Source organism: Equus caballus, chromosome 20 (assembly GCF_041296265.1).
Source record: "Equus caballus isolate H_3958 breed thoroughbred chromosome 20, TB-T2T, whole genome shotgun sequence".
Classification (NCBI taxonomy): domain Eukaryota; kingdom Metazoa; phylum Chordata; class Mammalia; order Perissodactyla; family Equidae; genus Equus; species Equus caballus.
In genome coordinates, this window is record NC_091703.1 from 61,588,438 (window position 1) to 61,606,364 (window position 17,927).

At 33.6% G+C, this 17,927-nt stretch overlaps 1 protein-coding gene across 2 annotated transcripts in view; it reads right to left on the reverse strand.

Moving 5' to 3' along the window:
* The window catches only part of LOC100070526 (eyes shut homolog), a 319,688-nt gene that overhangs the window by 123,813 nt on the left and 177,948 nt on the right, over window positions 1-17,927 (reverse strand). For both annotated transcript variants that reach the window (XM_070244798.1, XM_023625135.2), the window contains one exon: window positions 16,093-16,206. In XM_070244798.1, coding sequence (XP_070100899.1) covers window positions 16,093-16,206 — 114 coding nt within the window. The remainder of the gene's footprint in view (window positions 1-16,092; window positions 16,207-17,927) is intronic.

A 17,927-nucleotide genomic window follows, 5' to 3' on the forward strand; every position in this document is an offset into this window, starting at 1 on the left:
TACTTTAGATGTAAAAAGTCTAAGAAAGCATTTGATTTCAGCAGAATTTTTTCAGTTACACATTTTAATTCTTCACAAAATATTAAAATATTTCTAACCTGGTAAATGTGAATGGATATATATAATTATTCTCCATTGAATTTTTCAAGGACATAATATCCTTCTGCACCTTGTTATTAAATATTTTAGGTCAGTGAATCTAAAAATAGGGTATAAACATCAAAATATGAAAAAGATGTCCACTTTTTCAAGTTTATCAGTCACATGAACTTCCTAGGAAATTAAAATGTTATTTTCCTTTTAAAATCATTCTTCTTTATTTTCTTTATTTCTTTAAAATACTGGCTTTCTATTTCTCCAGGGAAGAGCACTTTACCATTAACACTTTTGAATATCATTCATGATAAGAATAAGAAAAAAAATCAGTTGAAATAAGCTTGAAGAGTTCAAGCTCAACAAATCTCTCACTATCCTCAAAGAACTTTCTTCCTCAGCTATACTTAGCCATCTCTTCTGCCAAGCATCTGTTGAGGAAATGATGTAAGTAAATTTCCAAAGATTCAAAATCCATAGCTTTAGCCTAAGTTTAGAAATTGCCAGATTGCACTGTGACTTAAAATCGTATCAAAGAAAAGTGCACAAGCTTCTTCGATGTGGCATTTAAAAATTTACTTAGAGATTTTTAAAATTGTATGTATTATAGATTGTACATATAATGACACTTTCCTGGGAAATAGGTATTTCTACAAGACTTTGTGGTGATATCATCTTCCTTTAAAAGTACCTGCTTTAAAGGACTAGTCAAGAGCAGCAGAAGGGTCTGTCAGTGACTCAAACGCTGTCTCCAGCTGAGCATTAAGTAGGACAAAAATCTGCTAATTTCATTAATCCTTAAAAACCCTCCTTCTGCCACTAACTCGCTGTGCTTCTGAGAAGCTGCGGTTCCCTTTCTCTAATAAATGTAAAGGGAATTATAATGGCAGTTATTATGTAGTATTGTTTTGAGGATTACATGTAAATAATGCATAAAATATGGCTACCATAACACTCAGCATACAGTAAATAATAAATAATAGTTGACACTTTTATTATTATTATTTAGCGTACATGAGCTTAATATAGTGGTTATAAAATTCAGGAAGTTTGACATCCTTGATACAACCTGTTGAATATTACTATGCATTCCCATATTTCCTTTTCTTTTTTTTTTTTTTGAGGAATATTAGCCCTGAGCTAACTACTACCAGTCCTCCTCTTTTTTTCTGAGGAAGCCTGACCCTGAGCTAACATCCATGCCCATCTTCCTCTACTTTATATGTGGGACGCCTACCACAGCATGGCATGCCAAGCGGTGCCATGTCTGCACTGGGGTTCCGAACCGGGAACCCCGGGCCACTGAGAAGCGGAATGTGGGAACTTAACAGCTGCACCACCGGGGGGGCCCCTCTCATATTTCTTTGCATTAAAAACAATGTTCATTTAGGGGCTGGCCCCATGGCCCAGTGGTTAAGTTCACGCACTCCGCTGCAGGTGGCCCAGTGTTTTGTTGGTTCGAATCCTGGGCGCGGACATGGCACTGCTCATCAAACCACGCTGAGGCAGCGTCCCACATGCCACAACTAGAAGGACCCGCAACGAAGAATATACAACTATGTACCGGGGGGCTTTGGGGAGAAAAAGGAAAAAAATAAAATTTTAAAAGAAAAATTAAATGTTAATATAAGGTTAACATTGTGTTAGCCAGTTCAGAGAAACAAAAATAATTTGAAATTGGTAAGCAACTGAGCTGATATAAAGACTGATGTTAAATGCTAGCATAACCAAAGAGACTGAATGATAAAATTCTAGTATTTGAAGTTATTAAGTGTGCTGTCAAGAAGGGAAATTTTTACCTAGATGCTAAATGCATGTAGGAAGATGGATGTGGATATAGTATGCAATTCTGAAAGTGAAGGTAGAAATATAAAAAGGATGGCATAGAAAGTTTGCAGGAGCTGAAAATAAAATGAAGATGAATGTATATGAACACTAGAAGCAGGGTTGTAAAGTGCGTTGGGAGAAGGGGGAAAATCAGTGGTTTTCAGGTGTTAGATAACTTGCTACCATATCACAACCAGCTCTTCACTAACTTCTGCTTTGATACCATTGTAATTTATGTTAAAATCTACTGTGATTCAGAAAGAACATTTACTCCAAAATTGAAAATTTTGGGATATGGTCTCATCATCACTGAAGTCAGGACAAATAGAAAGAAAAATATTCCTCTATAAAATAAAATGCTATGGAAAATAGAAGTTGACTGGTTTTTTCCTCTACTTTGAATCACAGTTTTTTGTGTCTTGCTCTTAATGAAAATCATGTGATTATAAAATTATGATTCTATTTCTAATAAAATATTTTAGAGTATTTTTAACCTTAAAATGGAGTGGTAGTGCCATGTCACTTAGGCATCTTAGGATATCTACTTTAAACTCTATATTCAAAAAATTTTCCGTATCATTTTAGCTCTAAATGAAATATAATCAGAAACAAAATATACAGCCTAAATGATAGAAGAGATTAAGTTGGATTATGCCAAGGTTTATTCTATAATCTCTTCTATATAGAGTTTAAATGTGGATGATTGCCTTTATTCACCATATGTCTTGTTTAAATTCACGTTATTCAAATACTAAATAAATAGTACATTCTTCGTACACAACCTAATATGTTATTTCTGATATTCACATACTTTGAAGGTAATCATACGACACACTGTAATATGTCTTTGCTTAATTATTCCACAAAAAATAAGAAACTCCCAGAGTTGGAAGATCCTTAAAGAGAGGTGGTGTACTAACATAGAGATAGAATACAATTTACTTTTCTTTCTAAGTCTGACAGTAATCTGGGTCTCGTAAACACAACCACTCTGGAAGAACACAGATGTGTTTGGAAGACCTGCATTTTCTCTTGAAAGTGTAGTGTGCTATTGCAGTCACAAGAGGGGGGATATTTTATAAATATTTTGCAAATTATATTTTCTACATCTAAGAAGAATAAATGCTATAATTAAAATTTCTGAAAATGGGAAAGTTTGTGGAACGTATTGTAACAAAAAATTTTAGTACAAGCTCTTGCAAATTTTAACAAGCTTTTCAATACTATACCATGGATTTTTTGAAGAACTCTTCACTGATGATGACTCATTCATAAATTATTTGAAATTCACTGGAATATAACATTGAGTCATGTGGCACATAAATGGAAATATAAATTATCTCATTTGTATAAAAATGTGATTTCAGTTACAGGCAAAATCAACAGAAGCGATGCAGTCCAAATGAGAGAAAGTTAAACACTAAGGACTTTATTTCACTGCTCTTGAGAGCAATCACTCCATCTCATTAGCCATATCATTAACTGATGATTTATTTAGTCATTTGTCACTTAAAATTTATTTTTTTCCTACTGAAGTCCAATATTGGCTCTTGTAAATATTGTATTTCACAATATTGTCTCCTAAGCTTTATACTTATTCAGTAATGTGCTTTTTCTTCTTCTCTTATGGCTGACAACCAAAATAAATTTCTCTGGGTCCAAACCCCTAAGATCCCAACGCTATGTTTTGATAAGTAATGACAAAGGTTTATCAGATAAAACAATCCCTCTTCATGGGTAGTCAATCTTCATCAAGGAAGACAACTGAATCAGGTGCAATTCCCTTAGAAATGAAAATACATATCAAATAATAAGTCCAATTGGGCTAAATGCATATATCATATTAGACTATGGGCAAGAAGGGGAGTTTAGGCTGGATTCTTATCATCATAACTACACACAGAAAAGTTAATCAAATTAAAGGAAAGGAGGTGAGGGATTATATGGTAAAAAATAAATTGATAAATAGTAGACTAAAGTTGATGGATATCATATTTGATATGTCCTTTTTGTGTAGAAGATAAAAATTATCTGTTGCCTGGAGATGGGCTGAGGGAAGCTTTAGGAAAGAGAAGTTGAACAACAAAAAACAGTTTAAGATTTTGGAAAAGTAGCAGTGGACACTCAGAGAGGTTTCTCTTTAAGCACCTAGAAAAGATGGCACACCAGTATTGAGGGTACTGCTGAGTCGGAAGACTACAGATGTATTTGTAAAGCCATACAAAATGCTAGGAGTTCCTCAACCAGTGGTGAGCAACCTTGAGAAGGGGCAGAGAAAACACATGATCCGAATAATCCAAACATAACTATGTGCATCATAGGCTATGATGGATGTGTGCCACCTGGACTTATTTATGGAAGAACAAAAATATTTTGAAAGCAGAGACTAACAATAATCTAGTGTCTTCTAGATGCTAGAAAGAGTATTTGCATTTCATATACAAGATGCAATTCACACTTCAAAATAACACTCTTTTTGTTTTTTTCTCAACTACTGCACATGAAAAAACTTAGCTTCAGGAAAGTTAAATGTCTTGATCAAGATTAATAAGCAGCAGATATGGGGTCATACCAAGTCCTTGAACTCAAAAACCCTATTTTCCTATCAAAACAAATTGCCTCCTCGGAAAACAAAAATTTTGATTTGGGCTCCAAAAATGAAATGCAGAATTATTCAGAAAAATGAGAGAATTAGAAGGAAAATTAATATTTCAGGATGATAATGAAGATCTTAGCATCCTTGTGGGTGCAGATTGCTACAGTACAATGGTTGTGATATTCCTTGAAGTTGAGGAAGTCAAAGAATTTGCAGTGAGACTTTAAAATAGTGATGATAAGATTTTCAATGGAAAGACAAATTATAAACTAGGTGCTAGATGCATCAAGTAATGATGAGGAACCAAGAAGATAGTAAATGACAATGCTAAAAGCAAGAGCAAATCTGATATGAGGTGGCATGGAGCTCAAAGAAAAAGGAGATTTTGAAAGATAAGGCAAAAGCAATAGTTTGGTAAATGCACTTGTTGGCTAAGAGGAAGCAACAATGGCCTCATGGTGCATATTGCATGGTAGAATGAGTACCTTTTGCTATAGAGCGCTGCAGAAGAAGAGGAAGCCTGAGAAGCTCCTAGGTTTCAGTGTGAAAGAGAACAAAGGAAGTATTTTGTGACAAACTGTCAAAAATGGCTGCAGCAATATTTCCAACTGAGTATGGTCTTCCAGAACATTCCTCCTTCCCTTCAACCTGAGTAGGCTTTTACAATATCTTCAACAGATAGAATGTAGAGAGAATTATTTTATGTCACTTCCGAGGCTACATTGTGCAAGGTGATACAGCTCACTCATCTCTCTGAGGCCTGCTGTGGAATCCCGGCACAGCACCGTGAAAGCCAATGTCGTGCAGAGAGGGTATGTGTAGGTGTTCCACCCAATAGTACCAGCTAACTTCTCAGCCAAGAGCCAGCATCGACTGCTAGAATTGTGAAGTCCTAGCTAAGATTTTAAGCAATCATCAGCAGTTCTAGCACCCTGCCTTTGAGCCACCCCCAATGACAATTATCAGAGCAAAGACAAAACCAAATTGCTGACTCATGAGCAAAAGCAAATGTTGTCACTGATTTAAGCCACTAAATTTAGGGTTAGTTTGTTAGATAGCAATAAATAACCAGCAAAATCTGTGTAAGGTAGTTGACGATGTAAGACCATAAGAATTAAAAGTGCTGAAAAGGTTCAAAGTGAAAAATGGAGGAGGAAAAGTAAAGAAAGAGATGAGGGCTCCTGAAAATATAAGAAACAGAGAGAAAGGAGCAGGGCCAAGTGGTTAAAGTTCCTCTCACTCTGCTTGGGCAGCCTGGGTTCATGGGTTCGGATCCTGGGTGTGGACCTACTCACTCATCAGCCATGCCGTGGAGGTGTCCTACATACAAAATAGAGGAAAATTGGCTAGGATGTTAGTTCAGGGCTAGTCTTCCTCAAGCAAAAAGAAAAGAGGAAGATTGGCAACAGATGTTAACTCAGGGCAAATCTCTCTCACCAAAAAAAAAAAGAGAGAGAAAGAGACTTGCATTTTGGCTGAGGATGAGAAGAATATAGATCAAACACATAGGGAAGGAGATATGCATATGATTATGGATTATGGACTAGAAAACCAAGAAGTTCAAGCTATTGATAAAAGTCAGAATTTTTTTTCAGACCAAAGTGTTTTATCAGCAGTCAAACCAAATGTTGCTGAGAAGTTATGATGTCTACCTTGGAAAAAGTGACCACTTCCCAGTCAGGAACTATCCACCTAACAGGGTGATATATATCAATGATTATTATATTTCTTTCCTCATCAGGTAGTTGTAAGCATTGAATGCCATCTTCATAAGGAAACACTGTACAAACTTCAAAACACTAGACAAATACACTTAGGAGTTCTTGGGTTTCGGTCATAAAAACAAACTACTACCAGGTGAGATTAAAAAACTGCTTCCTTTCAGTTAGTCAGTACCAGTCATATTCAATCTTTCTGCCATTAGTCTTTATATATACCCCATGGAGCAATAAGTTTACTCATTGACTATGTTTCAAAGTTCTAAGATAAACTCGTGAAAACTCAAGATTTTAGAGCTAAATTTATACATAATGCTATACTGTCAAAATTCTGTGAGAGTAAAGGATGTTCATTTGAAAATAATTTTACATTTAACTAATGATGTGTAGCCAAATAGTGAATTTTCTATGAGAACATGCTGAAAATAATAAGGCAATATTTTGAGGTTAATATCTTAGACTTGATCAAAATTGTATTGGTGTGTGAAAATAAAGTTACATGACATATGTCGTTATACTTTACCTAAAGTTTAGACTCTCTTTATAAATTTTAGTCCCCCTTTCACACACACACTTCCCAATTATCATCTCTTCATGGAAGTGCTTTAATTTATTTAAGTATTGTGTCTTAGATTTAGAAAGTAATAAGTAATTAAGGAATATCATAGAAAAATTTGAATTCAGAAAGCTACAAGTAATGTTTGACCTGGAGTTCTCACCATATCAAGTGGAATTCTTCCTTATAGAAATATAATGCCAATTATATGAATAATGAGTTAAGAAACAATCTTAGGATTGCTATCTTGTAGGAGCAGTTGCTTCCCAAGATGCAGGCATGACGGGATCAGAGAAGCTTCAGTTCCTTGCAACTCTGAACTCAAAGTGAAACCTTGGTCCTTAAACACCAAATGGTGGGATCATCTGATGCACTCTGTTTGCATTCTATTAGAAAACAGGATAAACTCTGTAAAACGTGCTCCTTAAAGGTCTGAGTTTGAGTATATCCAGTATATCAAGTATACCCATCAAAATGGATCTGCCATAGATAGGTAGACAAACAGATGCTACGAGAATGAAGTCTAACACATAAGTGACAGAAAAATAAATTACTTTCTTTGCAAACTTAATTGATATCTCATTAAAATGTACATCATAATTTATTGTCTCATTATCTTTAAAGTTACTCTTAAGCTTCATGAAGAATTCCACTAACCGTGGCACAATATAGTATCAAAATGTATTAATCATTTGCAAATATTTGTCTTGAATTAGGAAATGCTCCTCTATCTCAGGCCATTTCTCAAACTGCCCCTGAATGTATACAACATGAAGTTTCTAGAGCTGTTAAGGTAAGCCTGGCCATATTGAAGTGGGTTGTAAAAAAACTGGAATTTTTGACCACTGTATTCAAATCAGCAAATTACAGAAATCAAGTATGATCATATCTGTTGAAAGGGATGCTTATAATGATACTTTAGTAATTCTCATGTTGGGATTTTATAGCCAGCATCTGAAATTGTAATATCATTGAGTATCAGCAGACAAAATAAAGTAACAAAATTTCCTATAGGATAAAGGTAAAACATTAGTCAGGACAACTCTCTAAATTTTCATTTTCAAGTTTTTGCACTAAATAAAAGTGGAAGCCATATGTTCAAAAATGTTCCTGTATCTGGAAAATAAGTTTATGGCTTTTCCCCATAAAATATATTTCGAAGTCCCAAGATGGAGTAATTAGAGAGTTTCTGTATGGGATTCCGTAAATTGTCACACCTGTTCACTTGAAGAAAGAATTAAAACATGCAGACTTCAACAGAATTCAAGAACTCATTAAAAGACTTACACTGTACCAGCAGAAATTACTTAATATAGGAAAAACATCAGTCATTTTCAGGCAGTCATCAAGTGGCTTTTAAATCACTGAAACTGACAAATCAGAAGTGGAAAATTATCACAATTATATAAGCAGTATTATTGCAATGTATAGAACATCTGCCACTAATGACAGTCAATTCAACATTCTAAAGGAGAGGCATTGTACATTCAATATTACAAGGCTATAAGTGGCTTTTTCACTTTAAAACCAATGCAATCACACAATTTTCACAGTTGGTATGAAAACTGAACTCATTCTGAGTCAAAGATAAGTGGATATTCATATTATCCATATCGCCATTTTTAGCAAGACCAAATCTGTCATTTTTAAGAGATGGTGTATTTCTTTCAATATTCCTTCCAGTGTCCTAATAAAACCTGTAGTGAAAACTGTGCTCTTTTTCTTTCTATCCATGGCAATAAGAGTGTACAGTATTCAAATATAACCCTGTGACTCTAGCTCAAAAACAAAGATTGCTTCATACTGATTCTCAGGGATGTCTGTCAGAAGATAATCACAACAATTTGAAATTCTTTTAAGATTAAGAACAAGTCCCATCTCTTACTTTCTTGATTATAAAAGATTTATTCAATTCCTTATATTTGCTATAAGATGGGGCTGTGAATTTGACTAGATCATAGGCCTTGCTGTCAAGGACTCTGAAAATCAGTAGGAGGAGTAAAGGAAGTGAGTTTTGGAGAAGTAATGGAAAGAAAAGGAGACTTCATTATAGAGAAGGCAAAAAAATATGAGCAACAGCAGAGAAAATGTGTATGACTTGTTCATTACACAATCACTAGAACTATTTTATTAGGGCAGACGATTAGCTTGGAGAAATATTGAAAAATAAATTTATAAAATTAGATAGAAGATAACTGTATTAATACTCAAATACTAGAAAAAAGGAGACTGTGTTTAACTGTATCAGTAAAATAGAAGAAATAAACATTGAATGAAGAGTTATGCCAAACAATAGCAGAAGTAGCAACAGCTAAAATTAATTGAATGCTTACTATGTGTCTATCATCTACTAAGTACTTAACATAGATTGTGTCACTTAATCCTCAGAAAAACCCAGGCAATAAGACTTGACAATTCTCACAATTTTAAAGATCAGGAAATCAAAATTCAGACAGCTAAAATAATATTCTAAAGATCAGCGAGCCAGGGAGTTGTAGAGATGGTCTTGGAACACAAGCCTACTTAACTCCAATGGCAGTGCTATATTAACCACACCTATGCTATGCTTCTTATCTCATTCTTTTTACACAGAAAGCAGAGAAGGTGTGCTATATTTATTAAATATTATAGATGAATTAACTGAAGATTAGATGACTAAAATTTGTATATCACTCTTATAGACTCTAGTAACCAAACTTACATAACTCTCAAGTGCATTTTTCTACAATGTAATATAAGCAAAGGAAAACTATTGAGTCTTTTGAGATAGAAAGTAGCATTTACAAAGTAATATTTAGAAAATTAAATTGATCATATTAGGTAAAATTATTTGGGGCAGCACATAATATATTTATCATAGCTACTCCATTCTCTTTCCCCAAAAGTTCAGCTTCTTGACAGTGCTCCATTTACCAAAGCTGCCTTATTTATAGTCGTGAATTTCATTTTAAAATAATTACCATAACATGTAAAATGAAGTTAGGATCACTTTCCTATAAATTGATCTTTATGCCTAATTATAAATATTTGATGCTTAAAATGATACGTATCCACCTAAAAGTCCCTATTTAGGGACCCTGCATGTTACTTATTTCAATGGATATTGAATGGACACTGGTTCTAATCCTACAGATATCAAAAAAGCAATAAGATAATATTAAGAACATTATGTCAAAAATTCAACAATGAATATGCAATGAGCAACTTCCTTGAATAGCACAACTTTTGAATCTGACAAGAATTGGAAAATATGAATGTGTCTGTATCTGTCAAAATAACTGAATTTTATCACAAATCTTCCAATAAATATATTACAGGCCAAGCAATTGTACTAGTGAGTGATATCAAATATTTATGCAAGAAAATAATACCAAATTTACACAATTGTTTTGAAAAAGTAGAGTCTAGCTTAACTATTATATCTCAACCTAAAAAAAGTATTTCTAGAAGACTATAATAAATATCCCACATGAATGTAACCAAAAAATTTCTTAACAGAATACTACGAATTAAATTCAGAACATATAAAAAAGATATTTTAAAATGTCCAATTGAGATATACCCCACGAATGCAAGGATGGTTTAGATATGAAAATCTGTAATTCATGAATTAACTGAATGAAGAGATATCATAAGATCATCTCAGTAGGTACAGTAAAATATTTGACAAAATTCATCATCCAATCTGATAAAAATTTTCAACAAACTATGAATGAGACTCTTTATTTGACAAAGAACATCTGTGTAAAACCTTCGGTTAACATTATCCTTAATGATGAAATACTGAATTTTTTTTTGTCTTTTAATATCAAGAAAAATGGAAGAATGCCCTCTTTATTATTAAACATTGTATTGGAGGGCTTACCCAGTGCAATAAGACAATCAAATAAAATTATAAGTATAATAGTGAGTCTCGAAGTAGACACACACATATATGTTTAACTGATTTTTGACAAAGATGCCAAGCAAAACCGTGGATAAAGAGAGACTTTTCCACAATGATGCTGAACAACTGTATCACCATATGTGAAACAGAAAAAGAACCTTGATTCCTATCTTATATGAATCACTAAAATTAACTTTGAATGGATCATCAACCTAAACATAAGAACTAAAACTATAAATCTTCAGTGATGTCAGCAACATGGCAGAATGAGCTGTTCCCTTAGTCTCTCCCCTCTTTTGAACTACAACTAATGGACATTCATTGACCATGGAGGAAGCCCACACAGCACAACAGGATACCTGAGACACACACAGCTATACATCTGAGGGTGGATTGACTGGCCCTCTCAGGAGTGGTGAAGATATGAGAGCACTCCCTGCCCTCATGTGGCAGCCCTGTGCTTGTGCACGAACACTTTCCAGCCTTGCATGAGCACCCAGAAAGTGGGAACGCACCCCAGGGTGACTATAGGAAAATTTTGGGGCTTTAAAAAAACCTTTAAATCTCCTAAACAAATACATAGGAGAATATCTTCATGACTTTGGGATATGCAAATGTTTCCTAAAGAAACACAACATCCACTAAATATAAAATGAAAAAATAATAAATTGGACTTTATCAACATATAAAACATCTGCTCATCAAAATACATGGATTAAAAGGTGAAAAGACAAGTCAGAGACTGAAAGAAGGATTTGCAAAACCCATCCATCACTAATTACTTCTTTCCAGGATATATACAATTTTTCTACAAATCAATAAAGAAAGACAAAATTGGCAAAGTGTGTAAGCCATACTTGTTCTCAAGGTCTATAGTATATTATGGGCCTATACAAGTGTATACAGACACTACCTCATTTTTAAATATTTAATTAACTTTTCACTGAATAAAAGAGAGAAGCAACATTACATACTGGTTTAAGATCAATGTCATTGGAGTAAAGTCATCTGAGTTATAATCCTATTTCTACCATTTCTTCAAAAGGTAAAACAGATATAAGACTAATAATTTCAAGGACATTTCTTTCAGATAAAATGAAAGGTGCACAATAAATAGTAGTTAATAAGTATTCTATTTATGAATAATAATGAAAGGGTATTGAAATTGGCACAACATATATGTTTCATAACTTCTGCTAAATTATATGCTTTTATTGAACATTCATGTTCTCCCATATTTGTAAACAATTTTTGCTTTCGTTTGTCAATACAAGAAATAAAAGTTTTCATGATCATCCTGAGATCTCATAATTATCAATAATTACCCTTTATTAAGTGAATAATATATACTGGATACTTCGTAGACACATAAATTATCTTCAGACAATTTTATAGCAGGATAGGGAACACTTAGATGCATTGTTTTGCCAATCAATCAAAGGAGGATTTATCACAATGGAAGAGAGACTAATCAGAAGGCACAAAGGAAGCTTTGGTTTTCTATCAGGATGGAGTGGGGTAGGAAAGGAAATCATTGTGTTAGTAGTTGGACCCAGAAACTTTGTCTTTTAGTGTTATGTTACTGTGGATTATGCTGTGCTTAGAACCGCAGGTCACCATCAATGCTGATAATGATCACAGTGACCAGAGAATCAAGAAGAAAAATACCACAAAATGAGGTTTGACAATGTAAAAATAATAAAAATCCAGAGTAAAGTATGTGAAACCCTTCCTAGTCAAAGCCTAAAAAAATTACACACATTATTAAATGTGTTAGATTAACTTGTATAAATATTCATCATAATTGTAATTCCAAATTTTATGAAGGCTAAGCCTCAGAGTTGATCGTACATGTGGTGTGCCTCTAGGCTCATGTAACATGATTGACTATTCACAATATTTAACACCCTACACTCATGAGAATAAGACTAATTCAATTCTCTACATGGCAGGGGGTGAGAGCTGCCACTCAATTGACTGAAGTCAATTTTCGAACTTCAGTCAGAATCAAGTTTCAAAATAGGATTAAAGTTCAATTATTAAAAATGAAAAGAGTTATATCTGATTTAGCTCCTGCTGTCTTTCCTTTCCATGGACAATGTACTATTCTCCATAAATTTTACCCACTGGCAGGGGTTTTGAAAATGGAGAAGTCTACTTTACATTAGAAAATATTCTGCCTACCTTCTGATTTAAACTGCTAACAAAATGACTTACAGTATTCCACACTAGTCAGACTGGACTTCTTGCTACCTGTCCGAATGACACCTGAGCTTATCACATCTGGAAAATTGATGATTCCTACAATGCCCTGACATTATCTCTTTAAATCATTCATCTTGGGTACAGGGATTCCAGTATGCCTTGAAAATACACCTTCTTTAATCTTGAAACTAAAATTAAATTTTTTAGCAGTAAGTTAGTCCTAAACTAAGACTGAAGAATTTGCTTTCTGACAGTCACTTGTTTCTATATCAAACTCATATTTGAAAGGTTTTGAAAATAAGTCAAGAACTGATCACATATAGAATGAGAATTTTAATGGTTCCTTGAATTGCTCAAAAAGATGCATTAAAATTTTTTTGCAATAAACCTTATGAAGTTATAAAATTAGAGCAAATCACTTTATAATGGATAGACAAATCTTATATAACATTTTCAAATTTGGAATTACAATGAAGAACACATTTGCATACAGTTTTAGATTAGACCTTTTATTCCTAATTTTATAATATCTGAGATTGCAGTTGACATCATGGTTAATTATTCTTATTCACACTCTTTCACAATACTTAAAGTGCCTTAAAAATCAGGAATATGTTTTTTTCTAAAGGCTCACTAGTTTTAAAAGAGGACTTGTGTGTTCTACCCCTTATTTCTTTGCAGTCTTGATTTACATTTGCATTAGATGTAAGTTATTAAATAGCTTCTAGCATGATAGCTGTAACTTTGCAAAAGACATGAGTTCCAAAATTCTCAGTTTGGAGTGAAACTTAAGAGCACTGGAAATTTGACATAAAGGCTCATTTATGTAATAATCTCTGATTGATAAGGCATTGGAAATATAAAGTTTCTGAACTTTCATTATGACTCTTTGAAACATAATCTCATTTATGAATCCTTTTCACATGTCAGATAATATATATATTAATATGCACAGATCATCACAGTGGGCAAAAAGATTCTACAGGTTTTAGGTTCTGAAGGTTTTTGAATAAACCCATTAGAAAATATGTATAAGATAACTGGATAGGTAAATACATAGATAGATTATATGTGAATACACATATGTTCTTTATAAATTTTTAAAATGTGATACTTCTTGTACATTTTTTGGCTAAGACTTAAAGTCACAAAATAATGATACCAAAAAATATTCCAATCAATTATAGTTACTAGATCTTCTGACATGGTCATCATCTAGTTTGCTCACAATAGCACCAGTTTATGCTCGTGCTGTATAAAACAGAATATTGCTAAGATATCAGTTCTCCTCAATTATTAAGTTACCTTTTGTCCTAGATTTTTTAACCAAGTACTCTCATTCACAGTTACATTAAAGTAAATTAGGATGAGGGCCAGCCCAGTGAAGTAGTGGTTAAGTTCACACACTCTACTTCAGGGGCCTGGGGTTTGCAGGTTCAGATTCCAGGTGCAGGCCAATACACCACACATCAATCCATGCTGTGGAGGTGGCCCACATACAAAACGAGGAAGACTGGCACAGATGTTAGCTCAGCAACAATCTTCCTCAAGCAAAAAGAGGAAGGTTGGCAACAGGTGTTTAGCTCAGGGACTATCTTCCTTACCAAAATATAAAAATAAATAAATAAACTGGGATGGGTTTGACAGATCTCCACTTTGTACTTTAAATTGTACCATGGTCTTTTCTAGAAGTATGACAGATACATAAGCAGTATATTATTTTAATGTAAGAACAAACTAGTGAGTTACCAGTGATAATCTATCCCTCTTTTCTCAGTCCTTTCCAGAAGGAAAGAATACAATATCTCTCATTTAAAGGCAGCTTGTAGATTTTGAAGATCCAAGCAGCTACAAATAGCTAACTTGTTCTTTTCTCACTTGGCAGCAGGAGAAGGATTTGATAATACTGCCCTGTGAGCAGAAAGATGCTTGACTGCAAGTAAGCTGGGTCAGTGGGAACCACAGGAAATGATGAGTGATGTCTATGTTTTATATGAGAGAAAAATTGAAGCCACACGGTCCTGTCATAGCGTTTATAAGGAGTTGTCTATATGTTTTTGCTGTAGAGGTTTGGTTGCTTATTCTGTGGTATAAATCAGGGGTTGGTAAGCCAAATATGAAATTCCATCTATTTTTGTAAATACTTCATATGTTGCCTATTTAATGAAGCCAATTTTTAGTCAATAAATAAATATTTCAAATATTATTCAATTGTAACTGCTTTGAACTACCTCTTTTGCTCAAAAATGCCATTGTTTGGAAGATAAATTATGTGACCTCTATACATAGACAGGATAGGATGCGATATTGTAAAACATCTTTCAACTCATAACCTATCTCAAGGTAATAAAAGACTTGAGGGAAAAAAAGACCTGAAAAGATATCCTTGAAGACAGTTGTCGGAGTTCTTACTGCCTGCATTGTGCCAACCCCTCTTCCTGTGCAGCAGTGGCTGCTGCTGTACTCAACCAAAATTTCAAATCTCCCTCAACTCAGTTAGCTGGAAGCACCTGCAAGAGACACTCCTGGAGATATTACCATTCTCTGCTATTTGGGAGACATACATCTTTTGTTTCACTCCCACAAAAGGAGTCTTTAGGTATCTAATTGTGGCTGCAGATGCCATGCCTAGAGACATTTTGAAGAGGAACAGATATACTGATGGTCAGATATATTTTCCAGAAAATGGGAAACTGCACAAGAGCTCAAAGATGAGATGGGAATGGTTTAAACACATTTTCGTGGTTTATACGTTTAATCAATAGTTAAGAAGCTATTGGGTTAAACAATGATTTTATTTCACATCTTTAAATTCATTTGAGAAGAAATAAAAATTTTTGGCTTTTCATGAAAGGGATTTGTCTGTAACGATGTGTTACTTAAAGAAATAAGTTACATATAATTTATGCAAATTATGTGCAAAATGTGCACTATTTCTAAAAATATTTTAGTACTAACAAATAAAAGACATTTTATCGTGGTGGAAAAGCTTGTCACTGGTGTCCAAACTCTTCTTATATTATGAAATATGTAGCAGAATAATCATTTAATTGTTAACCAAGTTTGTTTATTAAATTTATCCATAAAAAAGGTCAGAGTACAGAACTGCTAAAATTGTATTATTCAGTAATAAGTTAAACATTTCAATTTGAATTTGAAATAAGACAAAATTAAAATCACATGCATGTATACATACAAGTGCATTTTTTACCTGAAAATGGTTCATCACATTCACAAATGAAACTATTTGTGGTAATATTGCTGTAATTCCCATGGAAACAGACGTATGGTTGACATTGGTCAATTATTTCTGAACAATTTATGCCTATAAAAATGAAAGAAAATTATTTTTTCAAGTAGATTAAAGTATTTACATTGTTTATTAATAGTTAATTATGGTCACCAATTTTCCCCAAATTCTTTAATAAGGAATAATATAAAAATTTTGAGAAAATGTAATTCTAATTAAGAAATAGTGCTGCATAATGATCTATTTAAATAGAAACAAAAATTAATTTCAATAAATTTAACATCAGTTTCTCTGTCTTATGATCCCATAATATTAAAATATCTTTCTGATTACTGATATTTGAGTTTGGTTACTTTGCATGATAATTTGAATTTATAATCATGTTTTGACAATAGATAATATTAATACATGTAGATACCAGTTCTTCAACACACAGTGGTAGCATTGCAGTGGTAGTCTACAATACATTGAAATGTATATAGTGTCTTAGCCCTACTACCTGGCCAAGGCAACAATCCAAAAAGGAAAACACAAGGATGAACCAGGGCACAGTTTCAGTTAAGCAAGATGAATAAGCTGTAGAGGTCTGCCGTACAACATTGCACCTGACATCAGCAATAATATATTTTATACTTAAAATTTTGTTAAGAGGGCAGATCTCATATTAAGTGTTCTTTCCACAGTAAAATAAAATAAAAATCTAAAATTATGAGAGAAAAAAAAAAAGAAAAAGCTGCTTGGATTCTCAGAAGCTATGCACAAACTTCTAAGTTCTACATGTTCTTGCCCTTGCTGCTATATCACATTTTCCAAATCCCTCTTACACAAACTATCACGGTCCTACTATATCACATACCATAACTTTGCAGAGCATATTTTCCTATGCAGTTAATCACCTCAAAATATCCTCCATAGAAGAATGTGCCTAGAAAATTCCAGGGCATGGTAAGTGGGCACATTACTACAAAACATCTGTACATGACTTGGCAATAGGCCTGCCCTCCCACTCTAATTGAATTTTAATTTAATTTGTAAGCAGATTTTGCCAATATCATTGATGCCTTTCAAATTCCTTACAGACTGACATCCCTGTTCACTAACACAGAACACTTCTTCTTTCTTGTACCTCCAAACAACCCCCAACACAATGAAAATATGTCCATATAATTGTATGTTAAAATATTTCCATACTCAAAAACTAAATTAAGAGTAGAATGTGCCATAGGTTATGTCCTATTTCAATTTCAATAAGTGTAATGGGACAAATTGTGACTCCCAAAATTCATATGTTGAAATCCTAAACCTCAGGATCTCAGAGTGTGACCATATTTGTAGACAAGGTCTTTAGAGAGGTTGAATGAAGTCATTAGGCAAGGTGTTAATCAAATGTGACTGATGTCCTTATAAGAAGAGGAAGCTTGGACACACAAACACATACTGAGGGAAGATGATATGAAGACTCAGGAGGAAACGGTCATCTCTGGACCAAGGAGAGTGGCTTCAGAAGAAGCCAACCCTGCCAATACCTCCATCTCAAACTTTTAGACCTTAGAACTCTGAGGAAATAAATTTCTGTTGTTGAAGACACTCAAACTGTGGTACCTCTTTTGGCCGCACTAGCAAATGAATACAGTGAACATTCTCAATTTCTTCGGCAATTCTACATATTTCTGTATCTTCTGAGATTTAAAATTGAAGTAATTATAATTAAAGTGGCATAATGGTATATACTGTGTTTTAAAAAATAAATAAGTAATATTAGGTACTTTTATGGCATTTAAAATTTAAGGGTTTAA